Source organism: Pararge aegeria, chromosome 6, assembly GCF_905163445.1.
Source record: "Pararge aegeria chromosome 6, ilParAegt1.1, whole genome shotgun sequence".
NCBI lineage: Eukaryota > Metazoa > Arthropoda > Insecta > Lepidoptera > Nymphalidae > Pararge > Pararge aegeria.
Window position 1 is genome coordinate 20206701 of NC_053185.1, and position 18048 is coordinate 20224748.

Sequence of the window (18048 nt, forward strand, 5' to 3'; positions counted from 1 at the left end):
TTCAGTTAAAAGCTTGGACTATGTTTTGTCGTGCTGGTGAAACAACATCTCCCAAAACAAAATACAACCAAAGTCAACCCCAAAAAATTATGCTGCTTGAATAGTGTAGGTGAACAAGGCCATGACATAGCACTCACTCAAGCAAGAAACTCAAAACTTTGACTTAATAATTAAAACTAGCTGAAGATGTTATATTAAAACCAGAAAAACCAGAAAGACCTATCACCCTCTCGAGTTTTACCTTTAAGCTACTTGAATCCTGATACTCACAAGCATACCATATATGTTTTAAAATTTTGTCCCTCAACGCCCCTTTGTAAGGGGTGTTGAGCACAAGCTCATTACAACAGGTTTTTAGAAACAAATAAAATCGACCCTTGTGTTCATAAACCAAACACGAATTTGACAAACTAAGTTATTCCTTGTAAGGACAGGATAGATAGTTAATCTAATTTCTTTTATGTTGAGTAAGAGAGTACTTGAATTCTTCCTGGGTAAGAATTTCTGCTAGAACTGTTATACTATATGCGTAACAAGATAAAAATCTATTCAAAATTCGATTATTTCAAGGAGGCTTAATATAAGCACTTTTGAAAGGTCAAGTCTGGCTGTTGTAGTGACTCTACCACCGGTTCGGAAGGCAGAATCTACCGAGAAGAAGCTCAGCAGTTGCTCTTTTCCAACATCAACAATTTACATTTAACATTTTAACATTCATTTTTCTATCTTGTGAGATGAAAGCGGAGCCGGATGCTCTCAAGCAACCTTGTCATTAAAAATAACACTGGTCTTCTGCAGGCCTCTGTACTGGCTCCTTATTGTCTTTAAAATTCACGGCCTGCCCTCTACTGTAGTGACCAAGTCTATATTATGAGCTCATGATGTCGCATGGTGGCCTGAAGTGATAATAATCACTACTTATGTTCTGAAGACTTGCGAATGGGTGTCAACAATCGTCTATATTCTCTATATATAGAAGATGCCACTTACTGACAGAAAAGTGACAGTACAGTAATTTGGCTCTTTCAGTGGGACAGCGAAGTGGAGGCGTCCTTCGCGCACGAGCGCAAGGTGGCGCTTCTGGATGCGCTGGAGGCTCAGTGGCGCGCGGAGCACGAGGCGAGCGACGCGGGCTACTATGCCGCCTCCTACTCGTCGTGGCTGAGCTACGGCACGGGCCTGCTCGCGAGCATCGTGGAAAACTTGCAGGTCACAGCTCTTAATTCAGTACACCAACCTTGAGCAAAACGACCGGGAGTGGTGTTATCCATTTCATGATCGATAGGAGCGGGCGTAACTATGCGGAATTCCATGATAAATAATGAAAATTAAAGAGATTTTGACTACATAATGACTTAACAATTATTCGTTGTTCGGTGCCGGAGCGAAACATGCGTAAATGCGGGTACATATCCAAAAATATATTCGGTTTGGAGTATAAATATTGATGATATTATAAATTCACCGTATTGATTATCCTGCTTCTCGCGGAGTAAATTCAATTAAGCTTAATTTTCATTGTATTGTTTTTCGTGATGTTCCTTCTGAAAATGAATAAAATTATTTAATCTTGCCAATTTTTTTCTGGATCGACATTCTTTTTTTAATATAACAATATTTCTACTGTGATATGTTTTTTTTTCTATGCTTAGCATAAGCCTTTAAATTACCATCCGGATGGTAGGGAGGTATAATGCAATTGATATCACGCTACGACCCTTAGAAGTCGAGTAAAGTGCAAATAGGTCAAAAATAATGCGAAGTTAAAGTACGGGCGTTTGATGAGACGCGGTGGGTCGTAGAATAGTTTTTATGGGAAACGTACTAATTAAAAGTGATACGGACTTTTTCATACTTAATAATTGATGGACCAAGCAGATAGCCCACCTGATCGTAAATAACCCATCGCCTATAAACAGAGCGACACTTCGCAGGGCATGCTAGCAACACATCCTATAAAGCGTCGTCCTGTGTCCATCAATCTACGGTCTTAAGTCTCATGTGCCTGTAATTACATCGGCCATCACACCCTTTAGACCGGAACACAGCATTGCGACAATGCTGCTTAGCGGCAGAAATAAGCATGGTGGTAGTACTTCCCCGAGCAGCGAGCTCTGCCACAGCTCTATTCTGTAATAATATAATCGTAAGGAAGCTGATCAAATATTATGATAATGGCCCGCTGTGTTTTTTTATAATTAATAGCGTGTGATGCCTTTAGACAGGAGTGACAGTTTTGTGGCATTTTTATAGTGGTTTAAATGAAATAAATCGAAACCCTCAGCTGAAACTCAACGACGTGCACATCCGCTACGAGGACGCGCTGACGTGCCCCGGGCGCGCGTTCGCGTGCGGGCTGGCCGTGGAGGCGCTGGGCGCGGAGTCGTGCGACGCGAGCTGGCTGCGCGGCGCGGCGTCGCCCGACGGCCCGTGCTCCTTCAAGCTGCTGGAGCTGCACAACTTGGCCGTGTACTGGGACCCCATGCCCGCGCCCGCCGGCATGCTGGCGGCCTGCACGCTCGCCGAGCTGGCCGTGAGTACGCCGGCCCGACGACCGACCCGTCTGCCGCAGTACTAACTTACGACCTCCCTGTCGTAGCGGCGGGCGCTGCGGTTTTGAGTTGGAGGTCGAACCCGGCAATTTATAATATCAGAATTGTCTCTGTCTGGTCCGGTGGGAGGTATCAGCCGTGGCTAGTTACCGTTACCGATAAAGACTTTAGCCCTCCGGTACGGTGTCGTATAGAAGTCGATAAGAGGTATGGGGTTAAGATAACTGCCATACCCCTAACAGGGTAGGCCGTTACCTTATTTGGTAAATGTTAGTCACAGTGATTGCAGACAAGTGCTATCTTGTTGTAAAAAAAAGAGCAAATGTAGTTATATAGTACATGGCAGAGAAGAATGAAGTAGAGCTTCTTTGAAATGTTTACCTTGTGTTTCATTTTATTGATTGGGAGACCGTAAATAATCAATAAATGAAATGAATGATAGTAGAACATGTAAAGTAGTTTAGTAAATAACAAGATTTCACAAATAGAATTTAAATAAAAAAAAAGAAGGCATTTGCTCATATGGGAATAGTTGTTAAATGGTTTGTATTTGTTTACGTTTGCCACTTCCACTGCCAACCCAACTACCGCTCCCACCCACATCCACTCCCTATGCCACTACCACACCCACAATTACAGCCTATGTCACACCCACTGCCACTTCCACTGCCATACCCACTGCCACTTCAACTCCATCATCATCAACTGCCATACATACACACACACACACACACACACACACACACACACACACACACACACACACACACACACACACACACACACACACACACACTAGTCAAACTAAATGGGCTTGTTTAAAAAATAATAAAATAACGGTCTCTAAACTCTGGACAACAAATCAATAAACAAAGCTAAATGTTCAAAAATGTTCGCCGGCTAGAATTATACGCAACATATGTACAGAGGAGGTTACTTTTGGGACTACTTTTGCCTTTTATTGCGCGGAAGAGATGTAGCTTCTAAATTGTACCTTCGACCTTAACGTTCCGTTCCGGCAGGAGCGCATGCGCGGCGCGTGGGCCGGCGCGCACCGCTTCGTGCTGGCGCCCAGCACGGCCAGCGCGCGCGTGCGGCGCGAGCGCTGCGAGCAGCCGCTGCGGGAGCGCGCGCGCCCGCGCCTCGCCTGCCACCTCACGCTGGACCGCGTGCTGCTGCGCCTGTCCGACGTGAGCGCCTCGCCCACACTACTTCATTCTATTTATTCAGTCACTAGTTACGTTCGCCAACTTATACCTAAAAGCTACGAGGTGGAACGCGCCTTGGTCTAAGAAGAGCCCGCAACAAACTTAGCCGGGTAAATTTTTTTGTTATCATGGTGATAATATTAAGCTATGAAGTTAGAGCAATTCACACATAAGCTTTTTTTATCGTTTAAGTAATCCTTAACATTCTAATAGGATTTTTCTGTAAGCTTACGTTTTATATAAACTTGGAACTTATTGTCTATGTAAAGTCTATTTTTTAAAAGTTGTGCTGTCGATTCATTAGTTTCGGAAGTAATAAAGATGTAGACTCCATTTTTACATATTTTAATATGAAAACAATCTTTTAATTAATCTTTAGTGTAAAGATCGTTTTGAAAATAATGAAAGCATACATTCATAAAGAATATCTCTTTCTATGTTATCCGTTTTTATTAATTTTAAAACATTTTTTTTTCTATTTCCGAAAAAAATGGATGGTAAATACCTACTGTATTTATTCTTACTACCGAAACGAACGAATTCGAAGTGGCCACGATCTGCTCCAAAGTCATTTCCGCTTAGCGTTGCCATGTCGGCCTGTGCGCAGAGCCAGTACAGCGAGATGCTGGGCTGCGCGCGCGGCCTGGAGCGCGTGGCGCGCCTGCGCGAGGTGCGCGCGCTGCGCCCCGGCGCGCCGCTGCGCGGGCACGCGCGCGCCTGGTGGCGCTACGCCGCGGCCGCGCACCTGCCGCACCACACGTGTGAGCGCCGCTCTTATTTCACGCGTTTATTACGGGGCTTCACTAATTATATAGGAAAGAAAGTAGCATATGGTACTCCCCGTCCTTTCGACTAACTCTACGCCAAAAATCAAGTTGATCGGTTGGAAGGACGAACAATCAAAAACAATTTCATTCTTTAAATTTTAATGTGAATTACTGAGGATAGTGGAGAGCGGGCAGCAGCGTCCTCTATGCTACTACTACCATCTACTGCTATCGCCAACCCTGCCGATAGGAGAGGCCTTCAGTGCAGTAGGGGACTGCTATAGGCTACTGATGATTCTTCCATTTAGATGCACGATTAAACTTAATATCAACATTTTTCCAAATTGTCCAATTTTAAGACTCCTATACAAGAAGTCAAAATCGAATCTAATAACTTAATTAGATTATAAATGCAGGTAAACAAGCAATATCTTGTAAGATATAGCTTGTAAGATAGTCTCCTCGCATTTTATAAATTAGGAGTTGTATAAAGGAAGTAACTAAAAAGTTCTAATAAAATTAGTCATGAACGCGGTCAAGCCCGTTTTCAAGACTAATAAAAATAAACAATTAAAGCAACGATATTTAAGACATAACCCCTTCGTGAATGGATTCGTACAAACTATAATTCGAATTTATATCTGGTTTTCTCGCTTCAGTGGTCCTGCAAATGTTTAGCCGGTTTAGTTTATGGGTCCTCTAGTTTTTCATATGTTTTTAGGTGCTAATGTGTTCGCTATATGTATCAGATATACCTCTCTAACAGGGATGGACCCAAAACCAAGCTGGGAGGAATGCGTAGAAGCAGCAAAGCTGACGCGTCAGTACGTAGACATTTGCCTACAGACATTGTGTCAGCCGGCCGCAACGTTGCCTCCTGATCGTAAGGCCGCTAAGGACGACTTTGAGTGGAAACAACCTTTCCACGTACTCAAGCCTTTACGAGAGGTACTCATTATCCAAACGTCTAAACTATATCCAAAACTTTTCAGTTCGTGATTAGTTAGCTTACTAAGAAAAGTACAAACAATATACTACAAAAAATACATCCTGAGAATCAACGGTCTCTTAAATTGTCATAATTTTCGATAGTTATTATTACACATTGTGTTTCATTAACCTTGTGTTTCATTAGCCTTAAATATTTTGGAGGTGTAACCAAAAATGTTATCGTAGGTAACGTATCTAACGTTACCTACGATAACATTTTTGGTTTTTTAACTCGTACTTGATCATTACGAGTCAAAAATTAGATAAGTGAACCATGTTTAATATTAACCAAAATATTTACATTCAGGTTGCGATACGCAAAGTGCCAATTTCGACACCGGTGTCGACGCCGGAACAGGCTAGCTCAGGGCGTAGCGTACTGGTGCGCTGGTTCCCACAATGGTGGGGCTGGTACGCAGAACCACCACCGACCGCGCCGCAACCCACCACCACAACCACTCCTATGTCAACTCCGAATTCCACCACTTCGGGTCTAGAAGACGAAATATTAGATGTGATAGCTGATTCCCTCGATGACAATACAATGCTGAGAAGAGATGCTGTTTTTGGACTCTTTGAATTTACGCTGGAAAGAGGTTCCCTGGATCTGTGCACGGAGACTGAAGAACACAGTAGGTAAGAATCTTGTTATATATTGTTGAAGTTTTGAAGAAAACTGTATTGTAGTGAGATGGTGTTGCTAATTTTCCGTATTCGCTATCTTAATAACTAATCGTAAGGAAAAGTGATTTAAACGTACTCTGGTCAAAGAAGTTGCTGTCAAAAAACTTAGTTATATATATCACAGAATTAATTAATTTGATAGTCTTTATTATCATATCAGACTACCTAAATGGAAAATTGTTATAATTATAGACAATCATGAATTCATTTAATTTTTTAAGTCTTAATTTTTTATTTAGTAAATATAAAAAATTTGGAAAATTTAAATAATGATTAACGATAAATTTTTGCACGCCAATCTTGGCAGGATATGTGGCACTAATAAAAATTAATTAACACCTATGTAAACGTGTTGCATGTACCATATTCAAGCAAAATAAAATTGATTGATTAAGAACATACAGAACCTTTTTCATCTTTTTTTGCATGTAGTGCATTGTGTCCAAAAAGAGTGATAACGTGACTTTCCCATTTTCCGCATTTTATTGTGCACGTTTAGACCATAAGAGGTAAAATAATTACAACATTCGTCGTGCACGCGGATGCTCGATGTTCCGAATGCCCGCAGCGCGGCGGCCGGGGAGGCGGAGGGGCTGGAGCTGCAGTTCTCGGCGGTGCGCGTGCGGCTGGAGGCGCGGCCGCGCGCGGGCGCGCACGCGCTCAGCGTGTCGCTGGGCGCCGTGTGCCTGCGCGACCGCGTGACGCCGCGCTCGCTGTTCCCCGTGCTGGCGGCGCCGCAGGGCCTCATCCGCGACGGGCTGGGCGCCGCCGGCGCGCCCGCCAGCGCGGCGGCGTGGTGGCGCGCGGCCGCCGCCGCCGAGCCGCTGTTCCAGCTGGCCTACGAGAAGCGGCCCGCCGGCCTCAGCTGCGACTACAAGTGAGCTCGCCCTGCTGCAGCCTACTCCGACGAACCACTCGTTGTAGATTCGCTAATCCTTTACTTTTGATTTGTTTTACATACGCTATGTCAAATACAAAAGTCGGCTTATGAGTCCGCTGAGCTTTAATACAATACTAATAAGAACCACTTTAGTTATTAGTTCAAATGTTCCGATACTCGAAAACAACTCCTCAAATTCGAACGAGCAAAACTTTTCTTTAGTAAATTTTTGGAAAAAATAGTCTACAATGAAATAAGAATCTTTAATAAAAATGGTCTATCTTCATACCCATAACTTGCAGTGAAGTACAAACTTAACTTAATCGAGGCATCGCAAATAAAGCACTAGTACTGTAATTTGAAACAAAACACGCGTGTCGAGTTTCGGATGATGGCCCTATGGCTATGGTCCCGCACGTAACGCAACGCGGCGCTGTTGCAGGCTGCGCGTGAAGTCCAGCGCGCTGGAGGTGGTGTGGTGCCCGCGCGCGGCGCAGTGGGCGCGGCGCTGGGCGGCGGCGGGCGCGCGCGCGCTGGCCTCCGTGCGCCAGCACACGCGCGCCACGCTGCACCACCACTGGGACCGCCTGCTGCGCCACGCGCACGCGCGCCGCCCGGTACGCCGCACGCCTCGGAGCCACCCTAGTGACCCATTTCATCGTGCTCACCGAGCCGAGAGTTTCTATCTGTATAACTCCGATCTTGACCACCTTCCGCATTTTCTTGCGTACTATGCGTCGGAAAAACAAATTGCATGACTGGTATTCTAGATAATTTCTGCGACGCCCGCGGCACCAACTTCCATTCGCCATGTTTCCACTGATTTTAAAATGGATGGTCACTTAATATCAGGCGACTCTCATGCTCTTGTGCGCGCAATATGTGAAAAAAACACCAATACAGTGATGCTAACAAATATGGCCGCCAGCGTTTGATGATATCCAAAATACGTCGGACGGAACCGAACAATCGTTCGCCACGATTTCTACCACTCCTATCTAACACCTACTAAATAAAATAAAAACTAAATCTATTATTGTCGGAGGTATAATAATGCACTTAAATCCTTATTCTCATTCCTGGAACGTTCAGAATGAGCGGCGATCATGGCAGATTGAAATGGACATATCGGCGCCGCAAATCCTCTTCGTTGAGGATCTATGTGACCGAGACGCGTCTGTGTTGGTCGTGGACTTTGGTCGCCTCCGATTAGCGAACGCGAATTTACCGGAAGAAGAAGATGTTACTGTTAAATCGCAATCGGTTGACGAAGATGAAGGTAAGTTATACATTTGTTTTGCGTCAAAGATTAAAACCGAATGAAACTAGAATTCACTGTTTAATGTACTGAAACCTTTCACTCTTAATTTGCAAGTTGTCGCAAGTATTACAAGTGTCGACTTATATTTTTTTACTATTTTTCAGTCATATTCAGTCAGCTTGTAGCAAGTTAAGATGAAAAAGTTTACTTTTTCTTTTTTATTTAAATACTATGCTTTATTAGAGTTTTCAAGGCACCAGAAATTTCCAAATAAATATTTGTTTGTTATTTGTACAGTTCCGTGTACCAACAGTCCAGCTATATCGTTCTTTTATGTTACATTTTATCTATATGTTAGCTTACGAAATTCTGGCAAATAAAGATAGGTCCTATTGCCTTTGAATTACCCATTCCGTACCAATTTTCACAGAAATGTTCATGACACCATGTTCGACGCCTCCGGGCAGTTTACTGTCTCCACTGTCCCCATCTTCTCCACCGCCGCAGTCGCGACGAGAGCTAGATGCCGCGCGTCTGCACACGAGCCTGTATGACAGGTAACCTTCGCCATTCGGGAGCCAGACTCTCAACTGTTTATGTGTCTTAACCAATGGGATAACTGCTGGTCATAGAGTTTTTTGGGATTACTATACTACACGATTGCGTGCCAGTAGTTGTTGTAAATTTTATTTGAGCACCAGTTAACATAACGAATGTAGAAATTTCGCAATAGTAGACTTTCAGTAGCCGGTGAGTACCACGGCCTTTGTCTAAAGTTTTTAATTTAATAACATCATATTAGGTCCCTAGTTTTGGGTCTGTTTTCAAATGTTTTTTCCTTTACAAAACTCAGAAAGTTGCACATTCAAAATTTGGCACTGTTATCAAAATTAAATAATTCATAATCCTAGCAGTATGCAAGGATATGTTTAAGCAGCGATTAACAGAAGTTTGTTCATTTTATATTGCAATAAAGGTACAAGATCGAGCTAAGCGACTTGCAGATTCTAGTGGGGCGCGTTCGTGACAACTGGAAGTATGCTCATACGAAGGCAACTTCCGCGCTGCATTTGCTTGACCGCTTCAGCATATCGCTGCAGGTTAGTGGTAAAGGTTTCGAGCTTTTGGAAACCTAAGACTGGTTATTAATGGGAAAGAATGGAATGGCGGGCTTTTAAATTAACAGTCTCTTTAGTATAACGAAACTTTGAAATGGATTTTACTTACCGTAGTAACAACTCTTAAAACTCCATTAGTTTCTTTCTTTTAATTTTCCTATAATTAGTACACTAATATATATCGGTGGTAGTTTAGTTATATTCAAATCTTTAGTCTTAACCTACGAGTCCATCTTAGACTATCAAGTGTTATCCTTATCTCCAGGAACATTGTAAAAAAAGAGAAAAGTTCTTGTATTATGATCAAGTCTTGACCTTGTGGCAGGCCGAGCGGCGCGTGGTGCAGACCGCGGACCCCATGTACCCGCGCGCGGCGCTGTGCGGCTCGCTGCCCGCGCTCGTGGTGCACCTCAGCGAGCACAAGCTGGCCGCCGTGCGGGCCGTGGCGGCGCGCGTCGGCCTGCCCGCGGCGCCGCCGGAACCGTGAGTGTGCGGCCACACGGACTCAGCGGAGCCGACGAGAACGTGGTTAGGCCTTGCGGGTCTAATTAGTTCCGAATTTGTTCTCCCAAATTAAACTAGAAAAGCGAATAGGTAATGATGAAGTCCTGCGACGCATCGGTAAAAATATGTACATCATTTTGAGCGTCAAACGCAGAAAGGTCAATTATCTGGGGCATGTTCTCAGATCGGTAGGTACCGTCAGACCATCGTGATGGACAAATTAAGAGGGGAAAGAGAAGCATCGCTAGAACAAGAAAGTCGTGGCTTAGAAACATCCGAGAATTATGGAGATAGACAGAAATTGTATGCAGAGATGCCTACCTTTATTAGATAGGCACCAGAAGAAGAGAAGAAAAAAAAGTTTTTTTCCGTAGAAATGAATGCTTTTAACGTCGAAGTTTATAACCAGCAGTATGTTTTGAAGTATTCAGCTGAGGAACTCCATATTTATTTTAAACTTTAGTTGCGTCTTCGCCAATCACGCGTTTTAGAAAAAAGAACTACATTATTTGACTAACTTTTCATAAACCTATATTATTAGCCAGGTGCATCCAGACTACAGCAGCAAACATTGGCTGTCACGGGACAAAATAAAAAAAAACAAAATTGGTGGTATTGGTAAACAGTATTTCCATTAGTTCGTAGTGACTGTTGGCGCCGATATGACAAGGACGGCCGACAAGGGCCGAACGGCACGCGGCGCCACCAGTGCAGTGACAAGTGACACATAATTAGACATTAATTATGAGAAAGGAATACATCTTAAATCTATCAATATACTTATATTAAGATAATCATGGTGTTTAAATTAATTTCCAACAGTGACTCTACCATTCGTGGAGAAGGGAGATTTTACCGAAAAGATTCCGACAAGAAACTCGGCTCTCGGGTTGCTCTTTTCCAACATCCAAAAATTTTACATTTATTTCTACCTTGTGGAAGATGAATGCAGAGTCGGATGCCGCCAATACATTACGGGGGTTCAAAATTACCGGGAGTTATAAAGTGTGCGCCAGTTTGTGCAACTTTTCTTGCTTGCTTTGAGCAACTAGTTCCTTAATAACAAAGAGATTCTCTGAGACTTAACATGTTATTGAATTTGAGTATTTTCCATACGTACTATATTTCATCAGGTCACCGAATCAGGAGGGGCTGAAGGAAGAAGAAGAGGAGGAAAGCAACGACAATACCGAAACAGAATTCTCCGATTTCTCCATCAATCAGAATGCGACACTTCTTATGCTTCAATTTGCTATCGATCAAATGTCTCTAGAGGTACAATCATATACTTTCTTAGGCGCTAGACTAAATTTTTTTGTAAATTACATAAATGTTTTTTAATATAGCGAATGGTTTAAATCGTTTTTCTGCTTTTTAGTTTATTTATCCATAATATAAATAGAAAAGGGTGTTCGTTTCTTAGTTTCTTTATCCTTTCTTAACGCCATATCTAAACAACTAATCGACTTGATTTTTGTCATAGAGTTACTGAAAAACGGAGTGTAAAAACTACTTTTAATAGCGGCATGGGGGACATCGGGCCTTTTTTGGAGCACTTTATTTATCGCTTCTTATATAGTCGTTTTCTTGATTAAAAAATTAGTCCACTCAGTATTTCCATTCGCCCATTTTATATTTAATTTTCAGTTTGTTTTGAATGTGTGTGCAGGTGCAGTCCCGCGGACGCAGCATCGCCGAGGTGCAGGTGTGCGGCGTGCGCGCGGCGCTGTGCGTGCGCGCGGCCGACACGTCGCTGGCGCTGTCCGTGCACTCGCTGCTGCTGGTGGACGCGCTGCAGACCTACGGGCCCGACTTCGAGCTGCTGGTCGCCAGCCACAAGCATGTCGGGCAAGTCTGCCGTTAACTCACGATGTTGTAGGGTATCAGGGGCATTCTTTAGGTAAAACAACTTGCTGATTCATTGTCAGATGGTTCAGATTGGCAGCCAACGAAAAGTACAAGAAAGACAAGTGCGCACCTTTTTTAATAAAGCGACTTGGGGCGAAGTGAGTAACTAAATACCGGTCTTAATGTTTGGGCCAATCAGGATGGACACGGCATCGGGGAGTATCCGCGGCTCGGAGCCCACGTCGCCGACGTCGCCCGCGTCGCCCGACGCGCGTGCCGCTCCGCCGCCGCCCACGCCGCGGGCGCTACGCCACGCGCTCTACGGCCTGCACCAAGCCAGCACTCTCAGCGCCCACTGTTAGTGTTGTTGACTATATATACATACATATACTATCCCAAAGAAGATCCTTGCTATCGAGCATCTTTATGTGTGCAGGATCAACATGTCAACATTTTCAAAAGGTCTTTTTTAGAATTCAAAACAGCTAAACATGATCCTTTCGCCTATTTTAGTATTATTGTAGAATATATCTTGTATGACAATTGTCCTACATGACAATTTCATAGATAAATACGGTGCAAGTACTCTTCTGGATAATTGAGCCTCGCTCTCTTCTTATTAGCTAATGCAGATCCGGGCCGTACGAGTCCTGCACCAAGCTGGATGACTGGGGCCAGTTGGAATGCTTTCGGGAATTCCGGATCCAATTGGGGGACGAGCGGTCCATGGGGAGCTGATAGTGTCCCATGGGGAGTCGAAGGGGACATCTGGACGAACGTCAACGGACGAGGTGCCCCGGGGCTGGTGGACTCCGAAGCTCTAATCGCAGTGGAGCTCTGCCTCGTGAAGGGGGAAGGCGATTCAGAAGACTTGCGGATAGCCAATATATTGTTCAATAATTTAGACGTGATAGGTGAGTTTTCAGAATAGTAACCCAGTGTTATGTTATTGTATTATTTGATATGTCTGAATACTTAACTGAAGCCAGAAGCAGGGTCAGTAAAACCTCTATCTATTATCAGCCAATCAGGAGACCATAGTGGAGCTGATCGGGTTCGCGCACCGCGTGGCGGGCGGGCCGCTGCGGCGCGCCGCCCCGCCGCCCGCCGCGCCCGCCGCGCCCGCCGCGCCCGCCGCGCCCGCCGCGCCCGCCGCGCCCGCCGCGCCCGCCGCGCCCGCCGCGCCCGCCGCGCCCGCCGCGCCCGCCGCGCCCGCCGCGCCCGCCGCGCCCGCCGCGCCCGCCAGCAGCCTCGGCGCCAGCCTGCTGTCCGTGCCGCCGTCGGACGAGGCCGACAAGGTACACGCACACTAGACACGCTTATGGCACCGATATCATGTATCGATGTCTTCCGAAAATTTGAGAAATATGTGTCCCTTCTATCCACAAACAACACCTCGGCACAGGTAGAAGACTAAATTTTAATCATCGATTACACATAGATAAAATTAACATAATAGGAATAGGACAAGTTTACCCCTTTTATTTTTGCACGTATATAATTTGGATGTTTGCCACTCGTGCGCCAATGCTCGCAGAGTTGATAAAGCATTGGGGGAACAAAAAGTTTAATCTTTTCCCCAGGTACAAAAATGTCTCCCGCCGTGTTGATGTATAAAGAGCTTTTATATCCGTTAAATTACTCACAAATAGCGACACTTATAAAGATCTGGCTTGGAGAGCAACGACCCTTATTAAGTTGCCTCGTTCGATTGTCTGTTGGTCACAGCGCGTGCGCACGGAGATCACGTTCGACTTCCACCGGCTGGGCATTCTGCTGCTGCGGGCGGGCGTGCGCGGCGGCACTGTGGTCGCCAACAAGATCGCTACGGCCACCGTCAGCGACGCGCACATACAAGCCACGCTGGGTAAGCTCATCTAAGCTGGCAAGCTGGGTGGCGCTGTGGCACCAAATAATATAGAGATGAAATATTTGGTACTTTTGCTTTGACGTTTTAGTGGTTCTAGACTCGTAAACAATACTCATAAACGATGGGAGCGAGCAAAAAAAATCGAATAATGAAAGTCTGAAAGTAGTGAAAAGAATGAATGAATGAATACATTTTCATTGTACACCATAGAAAAAAGTAGTTATAGAGATATACACATAGAGCAAAAGAGTACAATTTATGATATCCTACATAACACTGACCATAGTGAAAAGGATGAAACTAATATTCAAGCTGTCACTTTGCTTGGTTTAGTTTAGATTGTTATGTACAACGTAAATAACACCATTGTTGGTCATAATTTTTTTTTATAATTATTTTCAGTGGCTAGTATGTCTCGAATTATAAGGCCTTAAATGATCAGTAAAAACTCTGAATTAGAAAATGTGTCATGTCCACCGACGGCAAGCTATTAATCCCTGTTATTATCGCAGCGCAAACAAGTGCCAACCCAGATTGGAGAAGCATAAAGGTTTAGAGCTCCAAATCCCTCTCCTTTGTAAGAGACAAACAACAGTGGGTACAAAAAATTACCTCTCTTAGACCAAGATGCGTTTGGAATGTAAACAAATATGTATGAACGCTGTCTAAACGCCTGTGATAGTCCTACATGATTAAAGAATTTTTGAATTTGAATTTGATAGCTCAAATTCCCCGCACCATTTTTGCGAGTGGTTATTGTCACAAGCAACTGCCGCAGATGGAGAGCGCATCTCGGTGGGCGGCTCGCTGGGTGGCGTGCAGGTGGTGTCGCTGTCGCAGAGCGCGGGCGCGCACTCGCGCGTGCTGGCGGCGGGCCGCGCGCCGGCCGCGCACGCGCACGACGCGGACGACAAGGCGCTGCTGTTCTCCGTGTCGCGCACCGCGCGCCCGCCCAGCGCGACCGACCAATCCCGTGAGCACACCGACGCTCCATGCCTCATGGCGGGCATTTTCTGATCATCACTTTTTACAATGTTCCGTTACACTTGCCATGTCAGTTAGTATGCGTTGATCAAATTTCACAACTGATATCAAATCAAGCATCCCCAACCGATTATCTGGCTTTTTGCAGATACGTTAGCTTTGAATGCCAAATGATGTTTCTTGAGGGTAGTATGACATGCGAGCATGCAAACGTATGATGAGTGTCCCCTTGCGGCGCAGCGGGCGCGCTGGACGTGCAGGCGTCGCTGCGCGTGGCCAGCGTGTGGTACACGCACTCGGGCGCGCTGCTGCGGGAGCTGCAGTCGTGCGTGGCGGAGTTCCAGCAGTACCTCGCCAACCTGGCGCGCTCCATCCGCGCCGCCGCCGCCGACATGGCCATCGGCCTGGTGCAGCCCAGGTGCGTGCCGAGTGCAGGGTTGCTTGTCTCCTCTCTCTACTACTCATTCGAGTCGTCAGCAGGCCACAGAAGCCCCACTAAACCACAAAAAAATACGCAAAGCGTGAAAGAATATCTTAAAATTGACCGCTGTGTCTTTCTCTATGGGTGTCTGAAACGAGTACACCGAGTATTTACGATTATGTACCTCTTCTGGGCAGGTAAATACGATGGTTATAACGAATGTTTAACCTATCGTATGCGAAGATTATAGTAAATAAAGTAAAGGAGGATTGCATTTCTTTTATCGGTTTACCAAATATAATCCCGATTTACCACGTTTTTTTTTTTTTTAAATGTCTTCATATCGAATCTAGAAATTTATGTTTTTCAACACACTTATTCGTTATGCCGTAGTACGTAGTGGTATTAAGCCAAAGTAAGGTTGATACTGGTAGGCAAAGTAACCGAAAAGGGTACTTTGGAGACAAGAGAAGACGGTGGTTCAAAAGTATTCCTAATTTCCGAATCGATATGTCTACTAGACAAACCTATTCGGAAATTAAGAAGAAAGCACATAATCGTGGAATTTTTATCGTTTGACGGTTCAATTTGAAAATGGCACCTGATGGTCAAAACATCGTACATCTTGCTTTCATGTAAAACTATAAATTTTGAGAAAACAAGTGCTTCTCCTCAGGGGCGAAAGTCTTTATTCAAATCCAAGAATCTCCCAGTCGATGGAAGGAGTGTCACCACGTCGCCGCACTGCTAGCGTGGGATGCTCGCTGGACGAGCCAGATCTGGATTCGCGACAGATAATTCTCAGGTGCGTCAATGTCCTAAATGTTTCCCGAGTAATCTCTAGAGTAACTATCTTTCGGATTGTGTGTACAACGCCGTTATACATGTTCTCTCAAGGTCGCAAAACGTAACGTTGACATAACGTTATGTGACGCCGAACGTTGAGTAATCATTAGGATGACGGTGGAGTTCGGACGGTTAGTCCTAGAGTTTCTGAAGCTCTGAATTGGGCAATTATCTATCTGTAGACATTCAACTTAAACAAAACGGTCTATTCAGCAAACCATACATTCCACTTTATATAAATGTTATAAATGTAAGTACAGCAGGGAGCAAAGGGTTCTGCATGAAGTCACAGTGTGGCCCAATCAGACTGTATGTCGGCGTCGTGTGTGCAGCGTGAGCGTGGAGCTGGAGTCGCCGGTGGTGGTGCTGCCGCGCGCGGCGCGCAGCGCGCAGGTGTTCGTGGCGCACCTGGGCCGCATGAGCCTGGCCAACCAGCCGGCCGACCCGTGGCGTAGCGTGTACCGCGTGCGCGTGCGCGACATCTCGCTCGTGTCGGTTCGTAGCCCAGAACTTTATTACCATTTTCTTCTTGTAGACGAGACCTAATTAGGTTAATAAAGGAGAAGGAGACTTACCGTCTTAAATACAAGAAAAACAAATGCCCGCTGGCCAAACTTGATTTTCAAGAAGCTAGAAAATTGTGTCACAATCTAATAGATCGTTGCTACGCTACTTACAAAAAAAGCATTGAAGATCATATTTGTAAAAATAACATGAAGATACTGTGGTCATTTTTAAAATCAAAAAGGAAATGCCAGGGAACGATTCCAAATGTTATGACATTTAACGGCAAAAAAATATCATCTCCTTCAACGATTTGTGGCGCTTTCGCTGAACATTTTTCGGCCGTTTACACACAGCCTATCTATACTGATGATAGAGCAAGAACAAGTGCTGCCCTCACAACAATCTCATGCCCAGTCACAAATAAAAATTCCTTACTTACAATATCTTTGGGTCTCAAGGCAGTAGAAAAAGCCTTGAAGAAATTGGATAAGAATAAAGGAGCAGGTCCTGATGAATTACCAGCCATTTTCATTAAAAATTGCGCCGCAACTCTGGCTTATCCACTTTACCTTATTTTTAATCGCTCTCTTGCCACTGGGATATTTCCAGACAAATGGAAATTTGCTAATGTTGTACCAATTCCTAAAAGTGGGCAAGCGGATGATATACTTAATTATAGACCAATTTCCCTGTTATCTCATGTAAGCAAAGTCTTCGAATCTTTAATATGTCCGTATCTTTCGTTTCAATTGCAGTCCATCCTAATTGCTCAACAACATGGTTTTCGAAATAAAATGTCAACAGTATCAAATTTGACTGAATACACGACTCAAATAATAGATAACATTGATAAGGGATATCAAGTCGATGCTATTTATATGGACGTAAGTAAGGCATTCGATCGGGTCGACCATATGATTTTAATATCCAAATTGTATGATGCTGGTATTCAGGGAACTTTGCTCTCCTGGCTCTCATCTTATTTGTCGTGCAAGCAGCAGAAGGTTGTAGTTTGTGGCTACGAATCAGATCCGTTCAGGGTTCCATCTGGCGTCCCACAAGGGTCCCACCTTGGCCCTATGTTGTTTTTAGTGTATATTAACGATGTGTGCGATACCATTAAATCTTCCAATTTCACCTTGTTTGCTGATGATTTGAAAATTTTTAAAGCTATAAAAACTCCTTTAGACTCTGATTCTCTTCAAAATGACTTAAATAGCATATCAAACTGGTCTGTTAAAAATAAATTGCCTCTTAATATTAAAAAATGCCAACATATTAAATTTACAAAAAACGCATGCCTCTTCAAACTTCTTATTATCTTAATAATCTGTTGCTTGACGAGGTGTATACTGTTAGAGACCTAGGTGTTATTTTGGATAAAAAATTGTCATTCAATACACACATAAATCAATTAATCAGTAAATGCTACAAATTACTGGGGTTTGTTTGGCGAAATTGTAAAACATTCAATTCTTGTCTGGCTCTCAAAACCGTCTACTTTGCATTAATTCGGGGTCTCTTAGAGTATTGCTCCAGCATTTGGAATCCACTATATAAGGATCCTATTCTAAGGATTGAAAGAATCCAAAAACGTTTTCTGTTCTT

At 44.2% G+C, this 18048-nt stretch overlaps 1 protein-coding gene across 1 annotated transcript in view; it reads left to right on the top strand.

The window, feature by feature from the left end:
• Positions 1 to 18048, top strand: part of LOC120624324 (vacuolar protein sorting-associated protein 13D) — a 52502-nt gene that overhangs the window by 2105 nt on the left and 32349 nt on the right. Inside the window, exons 3-25 of the mRNA XM_039890788.1 lie at positions 1030 to 1209; positions 2285 to 2533; positions 3575 to 3742; positions 4368 to 4521; positions 5294 to 5475; positions 5825 to 6153; positions 6770 to 7078; positions 7524 to 7698; positions 8174 to 8360; positions 8773 to 8899; positions 9319 to 9442; positions 9786 to 9943; positions 11098 to 11239; positions 11634 to 11812; positions 12012 to 12169; positions 12436 to 12726; positions 12836 to 12932; positions 13059 to 13110; positions 13541 to 13679; positions 14461 to 14655; positions 14907 to 15084; positions 15764 to 15892; positions 16266 to 16428. Of these exons, the coding sequence (XP_039746722.1) occupies positions 1030 to 1209; positions 2285 to 2533; positions 3575 to 3742; positions 4368 to 4521; positions 5294 to 5475; positions 5825 to 6153; positions 6770 to 7078; positions 7524 to 7698; positions 8174 to 8360; positions 8773 to 8899; positions 9319 to 9442; positions 9786 to 9943; positions 11098 to 11239; positions 11634 to 11812; positions 12012 to 12169; positions 12436 to 12726; positions 12836 to 12932; positions 13059 to 13110; positions 13541 to 13679; positions 14461 to 14655; positions 14907 to 15084; positions 15764 to 15892; positions 16266 to 16428 (4065 nt within the window). The remainder of the gene's footprint in view (positions 1 to 1029; positions 1210 to 2284; positions 2534 to 3574; positions 3743 to 4367; positions 4522 to 5293; positions 5476 to 5824; positions 6154 to 6769; positions 7079 to 7523; positions 7699 to 8173; positions 8361 to 8772; positions 8900 to 9318; positions 9443 to 9785; positions 9944 to 11097; positions 11240 to 11633; positions 11813 to 12011; positions 12170 to 12435; positions 12727 to 12835; positions 12933 to 13058; positions 13111 to 13540; positions 13680 to 14460; positions 14656 to 14906; positions 15085 to 15763; positions 15893 to 16265; positions 16429 to 18048) is intronic.